Genomic DNA, 16291 nt, shown 5'->3' on the forward strand with positions numbered 1-16291 from the left:
AAAAAAAAAAAAAAAAGTGTCCTGGCATGGCAATTACAAGAGTGCAACTCGGCCTATTAAATCAAGTCTGCTTTAAGTAGGGGGGAAAAAAAGTGAAAATGAATTAGGCTGATGAACAAACTAAGATCACCTTACACCTTTTGTTAGAACACACTATAAAGTCTTACTATTTCACTTAAAGGTTATCCTCTTGTGAAGCTCTCGTAGAGGGCCATGCCTAAGAGAAAGCCACATTTAGAGCACAGGAAACCTTTTATGTGCAATAACTTTTTATGTGTTTGAACCTGAAACCATGAACTTTGCTTGACTGCTGGTGCGAGTTTCTTAGCCGCTGTGCCACGCCGGATAACGGTTTGAACGTCAAGGTGTGCTTTCAACCCCAGCAAACAGATTGGCTGAATAACAAAGCTCAAATACGTGTTGAAGTGTTTATTCTTATGTAAGGCAGTATATTCTATTCGGACAGAACTGTAACAGAGTTTCAGAGAGATAATGCAACTTTAAAAATAAAATGGAGAAATCAAAATACAGTTCAGACAATTTGTAACAACCATTCTGTACACATTACAATCTACAAATAGTTAAAAAATATAAATACACGGAAGTGTTTCATAGAATCCTGTTAGAAACATTGTGTTTTACAGCTGATGCCAGGTGAAAACAGGGAAGCCTTTAGAAACGGGACTTCCGATCCAACCAAAACCCACCACTTGTTTATTCAGCACACTTCAAGTGAATGCAAAAACTAACCGAGTGCATGATTGTAGCTAGCATTACGAGGTTTATTCAAATAAAGATAACAGGAAAAAGACAAAAGAGAAACGAGGGCTTATGCTCTTTTCAGGCCCGTAGCAACAACAGTACATTTTGGACTGTTTGATTTAACTACTTCTGAGTAGGCTCTTCACTATCTTATGTAAACACTTTTTAGCTCCCCCCCTCCTCCATTTGCATGTGAAACGAGGTAAACAAATAGTTGTTTTGCCTTGCAAAGCTTCCTGTGTGTAAATGAAATGTGACAGCTGAAGTTAAAACATAGACATATGCTAGCACCGTCAGTCAAGCCGTACATTCCCTATGCTCGCTTATCCCACTTTAGGTTGGAGACAAATTAGCGGACTGGCTTTAATTTGTTTAATCTCCCTTTAAAATAAAGTCAAGGATTGACGTTTTTCTCTTCTTGAGCTGATACATCCCCCCCACAACCAATGTGATCTGATGATAAAACGGTAGTGATCCCACCAGGCTCAAACAGACGCCACTGCTGCCGAGGGGCCGCAAGAAGCCGTAAACACGAACAGGATCCGACATTTAAAGCAAAAGCATTCATTGCTGAAAGGCAACAGTGGAAAAAAAAAAAAAGGAAGTTTCCAGCTGCTTTAAGGCTGCACAATAAAACCCCGGCTGATGAACGCCGATAACACAGAACAGAGCGTGGCGTTAGTGTTGAGGCCTGAATGTGTACAACATTCCAGTTCAATTCAGTAGCTGAGCGAGATGACAGCTTTGGCATTTACCCCTGCGAAGTACACAATATCCTCCGCCAGATCTACGGAAGCTGCGTGCAAACGTATCAGGTGCAGTGCAAAAGCCTAAAATAAAAACATTTAATAAAAAAAAATAAAAAAAAACATTCTGACTTCCCAGCATTGTGTTGGATGCAACATTTTATCTTCCTTATTGCACACGTCTGAATTGCTTTCAAATTCTCCTCCCATCCATCACAGCGAGTAAAACTTTTAGCTGTACGAGCAAAAAGTCGCAACAAACTCAGATAAACGGAAAAAAATGTTTGCCCCTTCGCCAGGTCATATCAATGAGCTGCCATTTTTTCCTGTGGCAAGACATCCAAACACATCTCATTTCACGTCATTTGGTTCCACGCCACCGTTTTGGCAAATAAAAACATGTAGTTATGAACCAAATTATCAGTGAATGGTGTCGCTGTTTCACTATGCAAAGATCGTAAGCGGAAACAGGATGCACGTTTTACAGAAAACCGTTTAAAGCCATTTAAACAGACAGGCCACAAAATGATAAGGATAAGCAACAAAGCTATGCGTTTATGTATAACGTGTTTAGAACATTAAAAAAATAATAATAAAAAAATCCAGTTAACCCGACTTGGGAACAGAGATGTCCTTCTTGCAGAAACTCAACTATCAGTCAATCAAAAAGGTCTATAGATCAGTCTTTGATGGGTGAGTTAAGTGGAATATAGTCCCGTTCTAGTGTTCACGCTCTAATAGTTATGAGATCTAGCTTTTAATTTAAAGTTTACATCTGAAGAGTATCTAGTTTTACAAAAACTGCTTTTTTTTGTACTCCCTTAATAAACATAAGGGCTACTTTTACAGCAAACCAGAGTTAAATAGCTTTATGAAGACATTATTATGTCAAATCTAATGTAACAGCTTGCATCTGGGCTACTTCTCTATTGAATCGTTGGTACTTTTAAAGGTGTTCAGAATAGGTCTAAATGTAAAATATGGAATTCAGAATTTTTTTTTTTACTAAAAAGAGCAAAAACAGAAAAGGTGATTTCATAAGGTCCCGTACGAAACGTCCCGTGGCAGACGACTCCATTTAGGATCTGAACCCCCCCCCACAAAGGTAAGACATGGTGAATGAATGAAATGACCAGCACCCTATAGCACCCATATGTGTGATTGACACTCAGCTACAGGTGGCCTAAGGGTGTTGCAGGTCACAGGGATCAGCCCTGCACCTGTCGCTCTTGCTTCCCTCAGGCTGACCATTTCTTCCTCAAACAGGGGGAGTGGAGGGACTTCTAGCAGACGACGTAAGTCTCCCTACCTGCTAGGGGTCTGCCTTTGCTGCCGGACTGTGGGAATGTAAACTAGCAGTAGTGTTGCAGAAAACATCGTCAGATTCCTCGTCTTTCATACCAAAGGTGCTACGAGGGTGACAGGAATCTGTCTGCAGAGGAAGGCGACATTGCCTCCTGTAGAGTTCGCTATTCTGCGAAACTACGTCGCAACTCAGCCCGTCTGTGGCAGAGCAGAAATACCGCGGCTGCTTGTGTTTAACGTGGCCTCGACTGAGATTCGGGCCGTTTTCGGCCGTTTCTCCATCCGCCGCGGTCACTTCCGACCTCGTCTGCCACGATAAGCTCGCTACGTTGTTACGGTCTCGGACCTCCGAATCGGACGGGACTACATTCTTTCTGTAATACGGTGAACGGGTTCTCTCAGAGTCCTGCTGTCTGCGCGTCTCAGCCGTCGTTGAGTCGAGGCTGTCCGTGTCCAGGGACCTGCTCCTCCTTTCCACGGACAGCGGACCGGACGCGGGCTGGCTGACCCCCGCCAGGCCCAGATGCCGCGGGAGACTAGCCGCGGCCCACGTGCTGCTGATCAGGTTCTGTTCGTACAGCTCGAACATTTGATAGTCGCATTCAGCGTACGCGTCTTTTTGCAGGTAGCTTTCGTCGAACTCCTGGTAAGGGGACGAAGCGTCCTCCTCCAGCTCCATGTGGATCTGCTGGTCGTACTCGCCCTCGTTGTGCAGGTCCACAACGTCGAACGTGACTATAGTCGGTAAGGCCTCCATGTTGGGAGTGAAAGCGGAGCTCGTTTCCAGGCTGTCCGCGTCACTCCGCAGCTCGCAGAGCAACTCGCTGTGTTTCGTGTAGTCCTCCAGCGCCTGTGAGAAACACACAGTCTGCCCGTCCTCCGCGTAGCTGCTGCGTTCCTCAGACGCACAATTGATGTTTTTGTACGGTAACGCCACGGGCTTATTTTCCTGAAGATGCTCCTCGTTGGGCTCACAGAAGGCCTCGAAGTCCGGGTCCGACGTGCTTCCAAACGACAAACCGCTGCATCTTTTCTCGCCATCTGCGTTAGTGGATTTTGCTCTTTTGTCAGCAGAAGTTAGCAGACTCGCCTCGTCATCGAAAACCTCCGCTTTGAGGTTGGCCGTGTGGACGACCGTTTGTGGTTTTGATTTCAGATTACAGTTTCCGTTCGCTCTGATATCCTGACTTTTACAGAACGAGCTTGGCATCTGTAGAAACTCCTCTTTGTACAGATCGGCACTTATCTGCAAGTGAGTCATTTCTGGGACAAAGGCAGAATCTGCGGCACCGACTGGCTCAGTTAAATAGTCGCTGCGTTTTAAACCGGGAAGTTGGGATGTCTTCTCGTAATGGGGGCTGATCAGACTCTCGTCAGGCGCAAAAAGTTCATAGAGGGCGTCCCCGCTGTAACTGTCCCTGGGTAACGTGCCCGACCTTTTGTCTTGCCCTTCGTCCGGCCCGGGCGTGGTGGAGTCGTAGTAGCCCTCGTCGCTATTGGGACCGGACTCCTGATGCTCGCTCTGAGGAGTCGCGACGTCGGCGATGGAGGACGTGTCCAAAGCTCCGGCCTGCTGCGTGCTGCTGCTGTTCAGCGTGTCCACGTTGTGCGAGCCGGTCAGCTCGGTCATCTGCGTCTGGTCCGGATCACAGCCACAGCACACCGCCTCCGACGCGTTGCTTCCCCAGAAGTCTGGGAGACACGTTCCGTCCAGATCATCCGGCGAGGCCATCTCTTCGCCGCCGCCCTGATAGGTGAGGTAACAGGAGGCCCTTTTGCCTCCGTTTCTGCTCCTCTCCCCGGAAACCGTGCTCTCTGTGATGCTGTCGTCCTCCTGGTCCGCAATGATGTCCCCGCAACCCGTCAGGGAGTCAAAGCTCTTCAACGAAGAGACCTCCCCAAAAATCAGGTTGAGCTGATCCGAGGAGCCGGCGGGTGTTTCAGACGCCGCCTGGAGTTTCACACAAGGCTCGCTGGAACGTCTGGAGCCGCTGTCGTAGCCCCCAGAAGCTGCTGCCTTTAACAGAATGTCCTCGTGTTTGTCGTCACGCAGCAGAGGCTCAGACTTGGGGCTTTCTTTCTCCGCGCTGCTCTCCGGCGCCTTTGCGTCCACACGGCTACATTCAAGACCGACGGAAATTAGATCCTCTACAAACTCAGGCACGTCAGGGTCACTTTCCAGGCACTCTGCGGCACGGCGGCTAGTGTCGTGTTGGACAACAGGCACCTCCGTCTTGCATTGAGGACAGGACCCAGCATTAGTTTCACATGTATCAATATTCCTCTGGCTTCTGTGATGCCTAAAACTTTGAAAAAAACTCCTAAAACCTTTTCTCTGTCGACCAAGGGTCAGTGATTTCTGGTCAGTCGGGTTACTACATTCACCCTGACAACCGCCGTGGAGATCTCCAGCGGCGTCCCTGTGGCTGTGGTAGTGAAAGTCTCCGGTGGAGACGCAGCCACTCCTGACAGCGTCGTCGTCGTCGCTGACCTTACTTAGCCCGTCGTGCGTTCTGCTTTTGCAGATTCCCTTCTTAGAGGACCACTTGCTCTGAGTTTTGTTCCGCCCGCCAAAGAAACTCGGCAAAATGCAGATAGATTTACGGACGCCGAAAAAGGTCAAGGCAGTCCTCCTGAATTTCCCCGCTTTCTGAGACTTCGCCGTTTCATTGACCGGGTCCGGCTGAACCTCTTCCACGACGCCGTCGGGTCCAGCTCGCGAAAGCCGCCGGGCGACGGTGGGCGAGTCCCTGCCGTCACTTGGTGGCTCCTCCGCCTTGCGAGAACACATGGCCGTGTCCTTCAGAACGGGGAGTGCTTCGACAGATGTCATAACGGTTCAAACGTCAGCTGATCTTCATCTGAGCCCTGCGTGAAGAAAATTAGAAACCAAAAATCAGAGAACAGGAATTTAACACAGGAAGTTAGTTAACTTTAGCTGCACGGTAACAACGGTCAAGCACAGCGCTTTAGAGCCCTGTTTGCATGTCTGTTCTTTTGGCATCTTCTGCTCCTCCAGCTTACTCTTTTTAAGCGCTTTGGGGTCGTCGGACCCCGCTAGACGAGTACAACCCATTTACCATTCGCTCCACAGGCCATTTCTATTGATTGTACCCTTTCAAATATAAACTTATGAATTATTGTACTCTATGTAATGAATAAGAACAAAGACAGTTTGCCAAGAAAAGTTAGTCTAACCTTGACACAACTCTTTCTAAATTCTGATGAAGCATCAAATTTAGTATGCAACACCATCTAGAACTCGTTCTTCAAGGCAGAAGACAACGTGTAAAGGAAACAATTGTAAATGTTTATTTGGGCCTGTTTCCGCCCAGAGAAGTTCACAGATTGTGTTTTTTAAGGGAGGGGTGGGGCTTCCAATCAGAGAACAGAATGGCTTATCTGACGTTGCAGCAAACGAGCATGCCTTAAATAGATAAATACATAGGTTTTCTGTGTGTCAAACATTATTATTACACAATGAGCCTTTAAAGTGCTATTCATCTCAGATTCAACTTTATTATGATGGAACAGCTGCCAGATAGCAAGGGTTTAAATTCATTAATTCATTCAAGCGTAGTTTAACTGGAGTTTAAATGACACCTGCACCCTTATTTTATTTTTGTATCTGTTATCCACATGTACATTTCAAAATTCAGACACAACGTGTAAAACAATCATTTTTCATGTTGGATTTTCAAGTAGGAGAAAAGCTAACTGGTTTTTTTTTTGTATTTCAAACAAAATTTGTACAATAAGACAGCCTTTTATTGGTTCTATGAGTATCAGTGTGGTCAACCGCTGTGACAAAATAAGAACTACTTTCCTCCAATACATAAACTGGCAATAAAAGAAAATTTGACTGCTTTATGAACAATAGATTCTACACAGGACATATTAAACCTACATATACTATGAGACTGTCACTAGGAGGCATTTTAATGCTGATATGAGTACTCAAGCGAATCGTCCTTCAAAATATGTACCATTAATTTATAAACTGCCACAATGTCATGTCTGCTGGGAGTGAAATAAAACCTTAAAACTCAATAAACATATGCTGTATAATAAGTAATTTATTTAGTGACCTAGACTCGTAAAACCCAGCTACTGGGTGTTTTTATTGCCAATTACCTCTATAATTTCTAGTCAATTGGCGGCATAAACAACTCTAGGGTTTCAAGCAAACAAAAAAGCAACACATCCAATCTGTACAAATCCAGATTATTTAAATATAAAGTAGTTACAATTATTAAATCAAATATAACTTATAAAACACAAGGTATTTTACTATGACTAGGCGGTGTGGCGGTCAAATTATTGAAAATAAGGTGAACTGCACTCCAGATTACGTGCGTAAACTGACGGTGCGTAAATACAATTCTTCTCTTTAGAGTTAAATGAATACAGAAACTAAATGCGAAACATATCCAACCTATATATTTATTCAAGTAAAACATTAAGCGCGACTAAAAAAAGAAACCTAGCCACTGGCTAGTTATTAAATTGATATAGATATATATTTTTTTTAGCGCGGTTAGCATCATAAAGAGACGGGGGGTTAGCTCCAAGCAGCGTGAAATCACACAGCAGGTAAGCAACAGGCTTTACGTTCAAATGCAGCAGCTGTATTTGACAAAAAATAAAGGTGAGTCGGTGTCCACGTTTGTTAGTAAAGGGAACAAAGAAGGAGGCAGTTATTGAAGGCAGACTACACTGAAATGCACAAAGCTAAAAGAACTAGAGTGAACTAAGCAAACTCACCGTAGAATCACCTAGTGCGGTCACGCGGGTGAGGGGACAGAGCTGGGATTCCTAGCCTCATGTCTCCGAAGGCTAACTTGGCTTTAACTTCTGTTCACCACCTGGTCTGAGGTCCAGCCAGGCCCCGGAGCAGCAGGGAAAAAAAGGCTCCAGTTGCTCCAAGCTGCTTTTAGCTAGCCGTGGTGCTTGCTAACAACGTTGAGGACACTCAGCAGCGTCCCCCCCACCTGTGTCCCCCCCCTTAGCTGTGATGTGAGGCTAACAGCTGCTGGCGGTGCTGCTAGCCTCTTTAACTCTTCCACGCCACAAGTGAGGGGAAAACGCTGATGAGTCCGGATCCGCGACTCGACCACCGCGTCGGGCTCAGCTCGGCATGCCGAATCCCCCCACTGGGTCAGATTAAACACACACGATGTAAATCATGCATGTTGATTTCCTCTCCCACTATTTTTTTTTCCAAAATCCCCTTTTCCTGGCTCGCCACAGCGCATGTCAGTGACGCAACAGCTTTGTAACCATGGGAACGCGTAGTGCTATAGTCAGAGGGAATACATAGCATTGTGACATGATCCTCCAAAGTAAAATAAATAAATAACACGATTTATATATATATATATATATATATATATATATATATATATATATATATATATATATATATATATATATATATATATATTATTTTTTTTTTTTTTTTTTTTTTCCAATTCTTATGTTTTACAAAAGAGTGGAAAAAGTGTTTCCAGGCAGCTTAGATTTGTCATTAGTCGTGCAGGTTTTGGAACATCAGGAAACATGACGTTGTTCTGTTGTTTGACTGACACCTTTGTCTCACCAAGGCCAGCATTAACAAAAAATAAAATTAAAATAGATTTACATTAACAATCACACACATTTAAACCCAGTCAATATTTACATATGGGTACCCCAGGTGGATATGGGCTGAAAAATCGGAGCCATTGCACAGTGCCAATGGGTTTCAGAAAGGCAGACAGCTCTGGGTAAAAACAAGGAACCCATATGGGTTTTGGAACTGATATTCAAAATCTATTTGATAATAAGAAGAATCCCATTCTGAGTCCTGGCCCACTCTTTAGCCATCCTGCCTGAGCAAGATCTTAGGATTCCCACATACATACATTCACAGGGAGTTATGAAGCACGAGTACCTGGAAATGTTTCAAATCAATTAATGCCATTTATAAAACTCACATACTTAGACCTTTGTATAGACTTAGATCTTTATATTACACTTATACAGATATTTACAGCATTTTGTTTTTCATTTTGACAAAACTGATTGAATCTTAGGCTACAACGAGCTGAGAAATCACAGTGAGCATTGCATGATCAAGTAACATTTACATTTGTCTGCGTTCTTCCGCTAGAAAGACAAGCAATTCATGGCTTTTGTGATTTTTTTTGTTTCAGTGCTGTTTTTCAAAGTGCTTTTTTTCCTTAATCCTTCACGTACAACGTCCAGCTTCCTCTTTTATTTTTCAGTATTGATGCTCTTGAATTCATGTCCATGTTAATGATTGTGTCATCAAACAATGCTGTCTTCAGGTTTGTGACTGCCTGACGTCCTTCCACTCCATTTTCGTGTTCTGAAGGGCCTGCGTCTTCTTCTCATCCACCTGCACGTAGTCCACTTTGTAGTCATCAGAGAGAAATGGCTTCTGCTGGACATAACAAACGAGAGAGAGAGCGAGATGGTAAAGAGATGTGGTGAGATGTAATTTACACATTACTTGAGTACGTTTTCTTTAAGGGACATTGCTCTTGTTCAGGAAGTAAAGTACTTATGAGCCTCCAGTTTACCAGAACCTGGTCTGGTTATTTTTTTTTTAAGATAGACCATGTTATATAAATCCATGTATAAATTTTAGACTGCAGCAAAAGTATGATTCCTCAAATTGCAACTAACCACTTGAAGCAATTCAGTCTGCTTCCAAATGGAGTGCTTGTTGACCACTGTCTACTGCAGAATAAACATTGTATTGTCTAAAACAACTCAGAAGTACTACAGCCTCACTCATGTACCCCTTCAAACCGTGAACTCTCCCTTGTACAAAAAAGCTATATTTGCTCCAATTATCATACATTGGGACATGCATTTTTGATTCAATGTGGAACACAATTTTTGTGTTGCTATATGCAGCCATTAGTAGAGTAAATTGCTGAAATTTTATTTGTCTGCCATAACATACCTTTTGCACAGGGGAGGGGGATGCAGAGTTGAAATCCAGTGACAGATAATCAAGGTTTGAGCTTCTCATCCAAGGCTGAGCTGCTCCATCAAAAGGGAGACAGAATGATTGCCTTGATTCCTGCCAGAAAGACAATGGGACATGAACCTCAATGTTCTAGACTTAATTAACAGTTATGAAACGTACTTTTTAATCCCCATCTGAAAGGCTATTTTGGCTGCTTTCTCCCATGTGTTTAACCACAAATGCGCCAAGTCCGGCTTGCCGGAAACTCAAATTATCCAATTTGTTTCTGGTCATTGAAAACTCCACGGTAAGCACTAGTGCATCACGCTAACACTTCGATGTGGATGCTGTTACCGAGTAAAGAACTGAGCTAGCTTTGATATCAGTCAGATGCTTAAAAATGAAGCAGATGAAGCACGCAGATGTAAGAACCTAATTAATAAGATGCTTTCCAAGGCATGTCTGTGGTTTATTCAGACTGCCACAGAGAAAGAGGGAGAGAGAGTAAAACTTTAAACAGATAACAGGAAGGCTGAAAGTAATATAGGAAGGTAGCTTTTTTTGAACATTTTTAGGGTTTTAATTTATGTCTATCATGACTCATTCTTCATTATGAAATCTAAACAGCTTTTAGAAGCCAGAGTTAGTGACAGCTGTTTGCCATCTGGTAGCTGACATGCTAAAGACGGCTTCAAATGTTTTCTTTGTTTTAAAATACAACTAAAATCCAATTTTACAACCACTACTGGTTGTAAAATGCATGCAGCCGGATTCCTCTTAAAAACAGTCAGCTGAAATGTTTTTTTGGGCCGGTCAAAGACATAGAAAAATGAGAAATTTTCCATAAGATTTGCGCTGGCGCAGCTCCATATTATACGCTTAATTATACAGCTATAGGGCAGGTAACATATATTTATTATCAGAGTGAGTGTAGCAGCTCACAGCAAGCTGTTAGTGTCTAAATGTAAAACATGTGACTGCTGTGCCAGTCTCAAAGCACTATTTAAAAAAGGTAAAGCAAAGTTGAACACGTCCAAAAGCAAAGTGACATCTGCAAAAACAATTAAATTTGCCCCTGCTTGCCTTACAAACATCCAGTTAAATTAGTGATAAGAAACTTAGAATTTCTTCAATACTCATGACCCAGTGGGGGAATTCGGCTGCCTTTTTCGATGTCTGTTTCAACACATTTCTTTCTGCTTACAAATGGTCATATCATTATCATTATTGGTGTAATTTTTTTTTATAACAACATGTAGTCCAAGGAAACCTCCACAGCATGATTTGACTGTCTGAACTGAATACCAATGATGCCTGCTGAATATTAATTGAAAATCCCTGACTGAGTCAGGGTCTATACTTTGTGTGCATATGGTTTGAAATAAAATCTGTCTTGAATCCAGATTTTTACCAGTGCAGAGCTGTTTGTCACTTCATCTCTTGAACTGTCCTCATTTTCAAGCCTTCTGTCCAGAGGTAAGTGGGTCAGTGGAAAGCTGTGGTTAAAAACAAAGAGAAAGTTAATCCAGATTAAAGAGCAATGCCTGACCAAAGTAAATATTTAATTCTATGTAATTATTTGTGTTTTTTGTTGCTTATAAAGTGGGATTCCAGTCCATTCTTTACATTTCTGTGTAAATGATTACCTTAGAGTGAACTTCTGTAAATCCTCTGCGACTGTCGCATCTAAACCTATTTTTGTAACATGTCTGCAGTATATCTGAGCATAGATTTAGAGAAGTGCTTTTATTCTTACCATGAATCAACCGTTACTCTGCTTAGAGGAATATGAGTGGGGAATTCAGTGATTGTCGAAAGGCCTCTCAGGTCTAGAGGTGGCGGTCGAACTGTGAAATTAGAAAATTTAAAATCAGCGATTTAGCAGCTTTGCAAAAGAAACCCATTTCAAAAAAGTGAACATTTATAGAAACCTTATACTGGTATTTTCCATTGATCTTCTTTATTCCTTTACAGTGCTCTACAAAAGTATTCAAACCATTTGAATGTTTCTATATTTTATCTTGTTGCAACAAAAACCTCAAAAGTATTTCATTGGGATTTTTTTGATAGCTTGACCAACACAAAGTAATGCACATTTGTGAAGTTGATGGGAAATGATGCAGAGCTGTCGAAAAGTTTTTTACAAATTAAAATAAGAGCTGTGGTAGGGATATGTATTCAGTTGGATAACCCTAAATAAAATCTAGTGGAGCCAGTTCCCTTCAGTACCTTAATTCATGCGTAATTTAATTTCAGTGTCAATCCAGCTGCCCAGTGAAAGCCTGAGAACATTAAGGAACAAACACTATACAGAAAACCAAGGAACATCACAGACAGATAAAAAAAGTACCACTAAAACTTGCCTTTTTTTATAATTAACTTTGTGTTCAAATGCAGTGCTCTCTGTGAGGGGCCTAAAGAGCCACAGGTTGTTGACCCGTTTTATAAAACCATATCCAGCACGTTTAACATGTCGGTAAGGGCTCTCCCATTGTATGGCAACACTGCAAAACTACCAAGACATGACCTCTGATCAACAGACTGGGAAAGGAGAGCATTCCCCAGAGAGATGCATGTGGCAGTTCTGGAGGAGCTGTAAAGGTCCACAGCTAAGGTGGGAGAATCCGTTGACCAGACCACTATCAGTTGTGCACTACACAAATCTGGTCTTTGAGGAAGAGTGGCAATAATAAAGAAAAATGAGTCCAGTTTTTCCTCAAGTTATGTTGGGGACACCGGAAACATGAGGAAGAAGGAGCTCTTAGACCAAAATGTAACCTTTTGGCCAACATTCAAAATGCAGTGTGTGGCATTTACACTACGCACCCACTTGAGCACACAATCCCCACAATGAACCACGGGGGTTGGCAGCATCATGCTGTGGGGATCCGGCACAACCCTGGAAGAAATTCTGTTAGAGTCCACGACAGACTGGACACTCTGGGGAAGGTTTGCCTTTTCCCTTTCATCAGGGCCACTAACCCAAAAAATACAACCAGAGCTGCAACGCAGTGTTTCAGATCAAAGCATACTGATGGGCTAGAAGGCCCCGGTGTCAAAATAGAGACATAGATCCAATATTGAATCTGTGGTGAGACATGAAAATTGATAGTTGCAGACTTAGCATGAGTTATTTTGAACATTGGCAAACATTGCAGTGTCTAGATATGCAAAGCGGGCAGAGACAGACCTGCAACTATAACTGCAGAGAAATAAGGTTCTACAAAGTATTGGCTCAAGGAGGCCTAAATACAAATCCACGCCGTTCTTTTCCAGTTTTATCCAGTAGAAAAAAATGTAAAAACCATGCATCATTTTCATTCCCCTACATAATGATACACTCCTTGTGTGTTGGTGTGTCAAATAAAACCCTAATAAAATGCGTTGAGGTCTGTGAATTTATCCTGACAAACTGCTGAGAAGTTCAAGGCGTGTGAATACAAGATGCTGCATTTTATTTTTCAGCGTTTAATTCTCAGTCCCCGCTTGCTGCCAATAAAAAAAAATAAAATTAGACCTAAATTAGCTCTTTCACAGGCAGACCTGAAATTATTCTCACCTCTCCGTAAGCGAGGCTTGAGGTGCCGGTGAATCGGAGGCGGTGCAATTTCTCCAGGTTGGCACATTAGTGGGCTGAACGATGAGGCAGACTCTGCCCTGCAGTTTGTACTGAGGAAACTGAACGTCCTGGGGCTCATGGGGATGTAACTATCACATTCAACAGATGTAAGAGAAGGGGAAGGGGATGCCATGGGGATGTACGACTCATCCTGGCAGCTTTGAACTTGTACAGTATTTAAACAGGGCTGAAAAGAGACAAAGGATTATTTGATCAAACAGGTGCATTACTGGGGGTTTGCAGTACAGACGAAACAATATGTGCACACGCTCAAAGAGCTTTCAGAGTTCCAATTTTTGAGACTACCCCTTTGAGACATTTAGGACAGAAAATGTTTTTTTTTTTTTTTGTAATTGTAATTACTTAAGCTCTCTTTTGCATAGATCTAGTAGTTCACATGCTTTACGCTCAAATGACTTTATCCTTCTACATGTTCCTCGTGTTCGAACTGATAAAGGAAAGAAAGCATTCAGTGTGTTGGCTCCTATAGCGTGGAATCAGCTCCAGTCTGAGCTCAAGATGTCAGAAACTATTTCATTGGACTTATTTCGAGCGGTTCTTAAAGATGGACAACAAGCTTGTATGAAACAGTGTCACTGCTTTTAAATTGTTTTTATTGTTTTATATTTGTGCATATGTATTAATTGGTTTTATTTTTGTAACCAGGTTGTAGTGTTTTTGCAGATTTCTGCCCAGGTCCCCCTTGAAAATGAGATCCAGATCTCAACGGGGTTTACCTGGTTAAATAAAGGAAATAAAAAATAAAAAAATGCTTTTCAAAGTAGAGATTTTTAAGGACTGTTTTGGGTGTATTTGTGCAGGCTTTGTAAAAAGAACATAAAGCAACCTACTGCGAGCCATACATCCCAACAACAATGGAACAAATGTTATCGTCTTTTTTTTTTTTTTATCCGTCTCGTATTTACCTGACGGTTACAATCAGGCATTAACTGTGTGCTGAAACATTCATGATTTAGAGGAAATGGTAAACAAGAAAATGAACAGAAAACTGAGCTGCGGCCACGGTTCTAGAAGAATCGCTGGCTTCGCCCTCTCTAATGCTCAGAATGCTCTTTGTGACGTATGTCAATTTGCCATTTGATGGTTAAGATTATTGCCACAAAATATATTTGTGTGAAAAATCTTGATCTTACAAATGAAGTCAACGAGGAAGTATTTCAAGTCTGCAGTACCTCATGGTCAATGTCAGGTTGTTTAGGTTGGTTGCAAATTACATTTGACAGCTGATTTGTTCACTAAAATTGTCTCCCCAGTTAAAGTGGTGTACAAAAGTATTAAAAAAAGGCATGTCCAAAGTTTTTTTTTGAATAGCATTTAGGTCTGGGAGCTGAGATGGCCATAAAAGAAATGAATAATTTCCGTATTAAATTTGGCCATATATAAAGGATCTTTTTCCTGCTGAGCAACCCACCGAACCGTTTTCAGTTTTCTGACACCATGCCACGATATGCTTAATTAAAACCTTCTGGTATTCAAAGTAGCACCTGATTCCATGCACTCTAACAAGGTTCCCATGGCCTTGAGAAGAAAGCAAGTCCACAGCATCACAGAGCCAAACACCTCGGCGTCAGCTGCTTTTCTAGACCGTTTTACACCAAAGCGCATGGTTTCAGTCAAAGTTCCAGTAGCTTTTAATAAACTCCTCACATTTATATTTTTTCAAAGCAGGACAAAAGAATAAATACATTTTCCTGGCATGGTCCCTAAAATTAACCAGCTGGTATTTAGATTGCACCAAGAGACTTCTTGTCACAAAAATGCAGTTCTTTGCTGGGATTCTTTAACAAACAACTTTAAGGATTTTTATTACAAACCCCTTATCATCTTCCTCAGTGTACGTAGTTTCCAAGACATATTTTGGTCCTCGTCTAGCTTTATCTGCTGCAGTTGCAGTTAAATGTAATCTTTTTAGGTCTAGATAAGTAGATCATTTCCTGTTATTTTCTGATAGAAACTATCCGTGGATTTACACACATTAGTTAATTGACATGTTCTCTTGGATTTCCTGATTTTGAAGAGCTCGTGAAAACATCTGGTGCATACCGAATACCTTTAGAGCTAAGTAGGCTAAAACCATATCAGCTTTAGGCTTTAAAGTCCACAATGAATCTAGTTTGTATTAATTCAGTCGTGGAAAGCAAGAATATGATTTAGTTATTGCTGACCTCATCAAACATACTAGCATTAGCTTGCAGCCAATGATAGCATACACTACCTAATACGTTTGTAAACAGGCCACAAAATATTTTATGCACCTTTGGCTGCAGTGGCTAAAACCCAACTGTAGTTTTTCAAGCATCACATTTGAGGACACACTATATTTTGCTTTCGATTTTAGTAATATATTAAACTACAACCTGCCATGCACTCTGCTTTCTTGAGTTACGGCGTGCACGGTGGTAGTAAAACATGCAATTGCGATAATAACCAATATCAATATGGTGAACTCTGTTGCAAATAACCCACATTTTCCCCGCTCTTGTCTTTGCTTTACAGCATCGGGATTTCTCGACCACTCTATGTGAGAATAAGCATTTCAGCCACTAAACTCAAGATGAGATGTATGCATCAGAGGCAGGGAAAGTCCATTTAACCTGCAAAGACTGTTGTAACAAGTCTCTTAAAATATAATAAAATACTCCATATTACATCCAAGAAGTCTTTTCTGATTGTAAAAAGGACTGACTAATATTGCAATGCTTAGTACAAATTCTAAGAGGTTCTAGGATTTGTTCTTACTTATTTTATAACCTTCAAAATGTGATTGGTTGTTGATTAAATTTCATTTGGACAGGGTCAAGTTAGTCCTTTCCTGCTGTTTTGATTTATTGTTGTGCTTGGCTAAGCAGCAAGCTGGGG

General features: G+C 41.8%; 2 protein-coding genes and 1 long non-coding RNA gene across 5 annotated transcripts in view; 1 reads left to right on the forward strand and 2 right to left on the reverse strand.

Moving 5' to 3' along the window:
• LOC110368657 overlaps nt 1-9713 on the forward strand; it is a 38526-nt gene extending 28813 nt beyond the window's left edge. Inside the window, exon 3 of the long non-coding RNA XR_004931950.1 lies at nt 9143-9713. This is a non-coding gene — a long non-coding RNA (uncharacterized LOC110368657). The remainder of the gene's footprint in view (nt 1-9142) is intronic.
• amer1 (APC membrane recruitment protein 1) lies at nt 2562-8133 on the reverse strand. Its single transcript, XM_012864713.3, has 2 exons — nt 7578-8133; nt 2562-5681 (listed from the first exon to the last, which is right to left on the reverse strand). The coding sequence occupies exon 2, from the start codon at nt 5644-5646 to the stop codon at nt 2821-2823; it is 2826 nt and encodes a 941-aa protein (XP_012720167.2). The 5' UTR covers nt 5647-5681; nt 7578-8133; the 3' UTR covers nt 2562-2820.
• gab3 (GRB2 associated binding protein 3) overlaps nt 8762-16291 on the reverse strand; it is a 50812-nt gene continuing 43282 nt past the window's right edge. For 2 of the 3 annotated variants that reach the window (XM_036143318.1, XM_012864751.3), the window contains exons 6-10: nt 13352-13598; nt 11549-11639; nt 11204-11288; nt 9787-9906; nt 8762-9258 (exon numbers count right to left, since the gene is read on the reverse strand). In XM_036143318.1, the coding sequence (XP_035999211.1) occupies nt 9139-9258; nt 9787-9906; nt 11204-11288; nt 11549-11639; nt 13352-13598 (663 nt within the window). In that variant the 3' untranslated portion in view covers nt 8762-9138. The remainder of the gene's footprint in view (nt 9259-9786; nt 9907-11203; nt 11289-11548; nt 11640-13351; nt 13599-16291) is intronic. The other variant, XM_012864752.3, reaches the window with a different exon arrangement.

This window comes from Fundulus heteroclitus, chromosome 11, assembly GCF_011125445.2.
Source record: "Fundulus heteroclitus isolate FHET01 chromosome 11, MU-UCD_Fhet_4.1, whole genome shotgun sequence".
Classification (NCBI taxonomy): Eukaryota; Metazoa; Chordata; class Actinopteri; order Cyprinodontiformes; family Fundulidae; genus Fundulus; species Fundulus heteroclitus.